The sequence below is a fragment of the Microtus ochrogaster genome, assembly GCF_000317375.1.
Source record: "Microtus ochrogaster isolate Prairie Vole_2 chromosome 14 unlocalized genomic scaffold, MicOch1.0 chr14_random_3, whole genome shotgun sequence".
Taxonomy (NCBI): domain Eukaryota; kingdom Metazoa; phylum Chordata; class Mammalia; order Rodentia; family Cricetidae; genus Microtus; species Microtus ochrogaster.
The window spans coordinates 11705953-11709728 of record NW_004949098.1 but is presented as its reverse complement, the minus strand read 5'-3'; the positions used below and the strand labels follow the sequence as shown (position 1 = coordinate 11709728).

Genomic DNA, 3776 nt, shown 5'->3' with positions numbered 1-3776 from the left:
ATCCTGAGGCTGCCTTCCCATCAGCTGTCTTCAGCTCCCACCTGCACCCCTGTCCTGTCCTCGCTACATCCCTTTATGTTTGTTACTGTTTAGCAGCACTAATGTTAACCCAGAGTTTTGCGCACATTAGGCAATGCTCCAGCACTAGGCTACTGTTGTGAAAGTGTCCTTAAGTTTATGCTGTGGGATATTTGTTTAAGGATGCAAAGATGTGTTGCATTCTTTAGTGTTGCATTTGTTTAACTCTGTAAAGCTGTGTTACTCTGCCTTCCTAAAACACCTGACTGATCTAATAAAGAGTTGAATGGTCAATAGTGAGGCGGGAAAGAGGGAGAGGTGGGGTTGCCAAGCAGAGAGAATAAAGAGGAGGGAAAAATCTAGGCTTGAGTGAAGCAAAGAACAAGGAGGAATGAGAATAGGAGAAGAAGAGGAGAATGCCAGAGGCCAACCACCCAGTCACACAACCAGTCACTAATTAAGAAGGGAAGAAGACATAGAATAAAGAAGGATTAGAGAGAGACAGAGACAGAGACAAAGAGAGAAAAGAAAAGAAAGCCCAAAGGCAAAATGTAACGGGATAATTTAACTTAGAAAAGCTAGCTAGAAATAAGCAAAGCTAAGGCCGGGCATTCATAAGTAAGAATAAGTCTCCATGTATTTATTTGGGAGCAGGGTGGCAGGCCCACAAAGAATTAAAAGAAAAAGAAAAACCAACTACAGGCTACCCTGCCAAACTCTTTCATTTTGAGACACAATCTTGCTAAGCTGACTAAGCTGTCTCCAAATTTCCACCTTCCAACCCCCCAGCTCAGGTTCCTGAGAAGCTGGGATAACGTCCGCATCCCCTTCCAGCACTCCTCTTTTTAGTATCACTCTCCTGCAGCACATTCAAATGCAGAGGAGCAGAACACGCACTTCTAATGTCAGCAGAAGCAAGCACAGCTCTATGTTCAAGGCCAGCCTGGTGTACAAGAGTGAATTCCAGGACAGTCAGGGCTGTATGCAGAGAAAGAGAAACACTGTCTCAAAAAGCAAAACAAAAACAAACAAAGAAATGAAAACAAAGCACAAGGACACATGTGTATGAAAGAGTGTATGAGACCCATCATTCCATATTCTAACCTAAAACATCAGAAATAAAGGCTGAGCGGACACCTTTAATCCCAGCACTCAGGAAGCAGAGGCAGGTGGATCTATGTGAGTTTGAGACCAGCCTGATCTTCAAGGTTAGTTCCAGGAAAGTTGGAGCTACACACACAAAAAAAATGTGTCTCGAAAAACCATAAAAAACAAAAAGGGTGCTCGCTTCAGCAGCACATATACTAAAATTGGAACGATACAGAGAAGATTAGCATGGCCCCTGCGCAAGGATGACATGCTAATTTGTGCAGTGTTCCATATTTAAAAAAAAAAAAAAAAAAAGGCTGGGCATGGTGACACACACCTGTGATCCTCGCATTAGGGAGATGAAGACAGGAGGGTCAAGACCCTGTCTGAAAATATACACAACACACACACACGACCTTGGGGAGCTGGCAAGACGGTTCAGTAGGTAAGGGCATCTGCCACCAAGCCTAATGACCTGAGTTTAATCCTTGGAGCCACATGGTGGAAAGAACCAATTCCCACAAGCTGTCCACAAATATCCACAGTGATATATAAAACTAACCTTAAAATGTAATACATTTTTAGGAAGTGACTTTGGAGACAGGCAGGATGACAACACCTACAATCCCAGCACTCAGATGACCAGAGACAGGGGACCTGAGGTAAGCTCAAGTCAGTCAGGCCAATACAGTGAGTTCTAGCTCAATCAGGGCTACATACTGAAGTATTGTCTCAAATATCAAAGGGGAAGAAAAACTGACCTTTATGTATTTCACTACCCTCTGTCCTCATTTTTATTCATTGCTATATAGTCTAGCAGAAATCATTAATGTAGGATTTGTTGATTGTTTTATCTGTCAACCTTGATCTCACATAAGCTCCCTACAAAAGCAAAAAATGTGGCTTCTCGTTTTTTTTTTACTTCCCCATTATACTATGTACATGCATACTACTTGTTGGTCTAAATGAGTTAAAATAATACACTTTCAGAAAAGAACTAAATAAGTATTCTCAGGAGATGATGATAGGGCACCTGCAAAACCCAGCACAAGAAGCCTGGGGCAGGAAGCTCAAGTTCAAGGTAAGCCTGGCCTACGTACTCGGACCCCACCTCAAAACAGCAAAGATATAAATGCAGAAAACATTAGACTCAGAAACCCAGGGTATGCAGCTCAGTGGTAGAACACTTGCCTCGTACATCTGAGAACCTAGGTTCACTATACAGTGCCAAAAGGAAGGAAAAGAGGGTGGGGGAAAAGAAAGAAATTTAGAAGCTAGGTGCCAGGAGACCTAGGACTAATTCTTTCTCCCTTTCAGATGTGCTCAACTGTGATCAAGGAGAAAACCTCCAGTTTCCTGGGAAGACAGACAGAAACTATTAAACATGGTCCCCAAGAATAACTTACTTTCCACAAAAAAAAAAAAAGACAGCTTCACAGTTTAACGCATTTATCATTCAAGCCATTTATTTACCTTGAAAGTACTTGCCACACACCAGACAGGCGTACGCATTGATATGCGAGAGGGAGATAGAGCAGAGTTTCTCAAAGTCGAAGTCCAGCACACTCCTGAGAGACAGAGCACAGGAACAATGAACAGGGACGAGGCAGTGGTGGCTCTCCACGCCACAATGCACACACGTCCTTAAGAGACTGCATTAACATAAAACCACATATCCAGAGCAGGCTCAAAGTGTCTGCATCAAACGCAAATGCCCACAACACACTTTTTCATTAGATTCATCCAACTGTGGATCAATATTTGGAAAAGACAAAAGTTACATCTGCACTAAACATATACAGACATTTTCCCCTTTGGCATTATTCCCTAAATGACTACTCTGCACAGCACTTGACACTGTATTTGGAATTAGTAATCTCAGACAATTTAAAGTAACAGGAGGATGTGCACTTAACATATGTAACTATATAAATATTGAATATATGTAATATATCCAACAGTCAGATTTTGGCATGTTTCAGGGAGTCTTGGTCCCACTCCCCCCACAGATATAAGACAACTTTTCATAGAGGCCCAACTCCTCTAATTCTGGTACCTGGAAGATTGAGTCAGCAAGACTACAAGTCCCAGATCGTCAGTGACTATAGATTAAGATAGCAAAAACAAAGACCCTTCCATTATATTCAAATTTTTTGCAGGAAAAACAACAAAGAGGACTAAGTAAGAGCCCAGCAACACTGAGAGAGTGAGAGGACATAAAGTGTAAACAGTCTGTTCAGAGACAAGAAATTCTGCCAGGCATGGTGGCACATACCTTTAATTCTAGCATTTGTGAGGCAGACGCAGGTGGATGTCTGTGGGTCTGAGGCCAGCCCAGTCTGCACATTGCACTCCACGCCAGTTGGGGCTACACAGTGAGACCTTAGCTCAAAAATAAATAAAAATTTTATCTTTGTTTAAAAAAAAAAAACGGCCAGGCAATGGTGGTGCACACCTTTAATCCCAGCACTTGGAAGGCAGAGGCAGGTGGATCTCTGTGAGTTTGAGGCTGGCCTGGTCTAGAAAGCCAGTTCCAGGACAGCCAGGGCTGTAACCCAGAGAAACACTATCTCAATAAATAAATAAATGGAAAAAAGTGGTTGGGAGATTCTGCTGAATGGCAGAGCACTTGCCCAGCAAACACAGGACCCTAGCACACACACACCAAA

The 3776-nt window shown here is 42.6% G+C and overlaps 1 protein-coding gene and 1 non-coding gene across 3 annotated transcripts in view; one reads left to right on the top strand and one right to left on the bottom strand.

The window, feature by feature from the left end:
- Usp39 (ubiquitin specific peptidase 39) overlaps window positions 1-3776 on the bottom strand; it is a 30920-nt gene that overhangs the window by 23711 nt on the left and 3433 nt on the right. For both annotated transcript variants that reach the window (XM_005364741.2, XM_013352867.2), the window contains exon 3: window positions 2581-2675. In XM_005364741.2, the coding sequence (XP_005364798.1) occupies window positions 2581-2675 (95 nt within the window). The remainder of the gene's footprint in view (window positions 1-2580; window positions 2676-3776) is intronic.
- LOC113458029 lies at window positions 1299-1405 on the top strand. Its single transcript, XR_003378472.1, has one exon. It is a non-coding gene; the product is annotated as a U6 spliceosomal RNA (small nuclear RNA).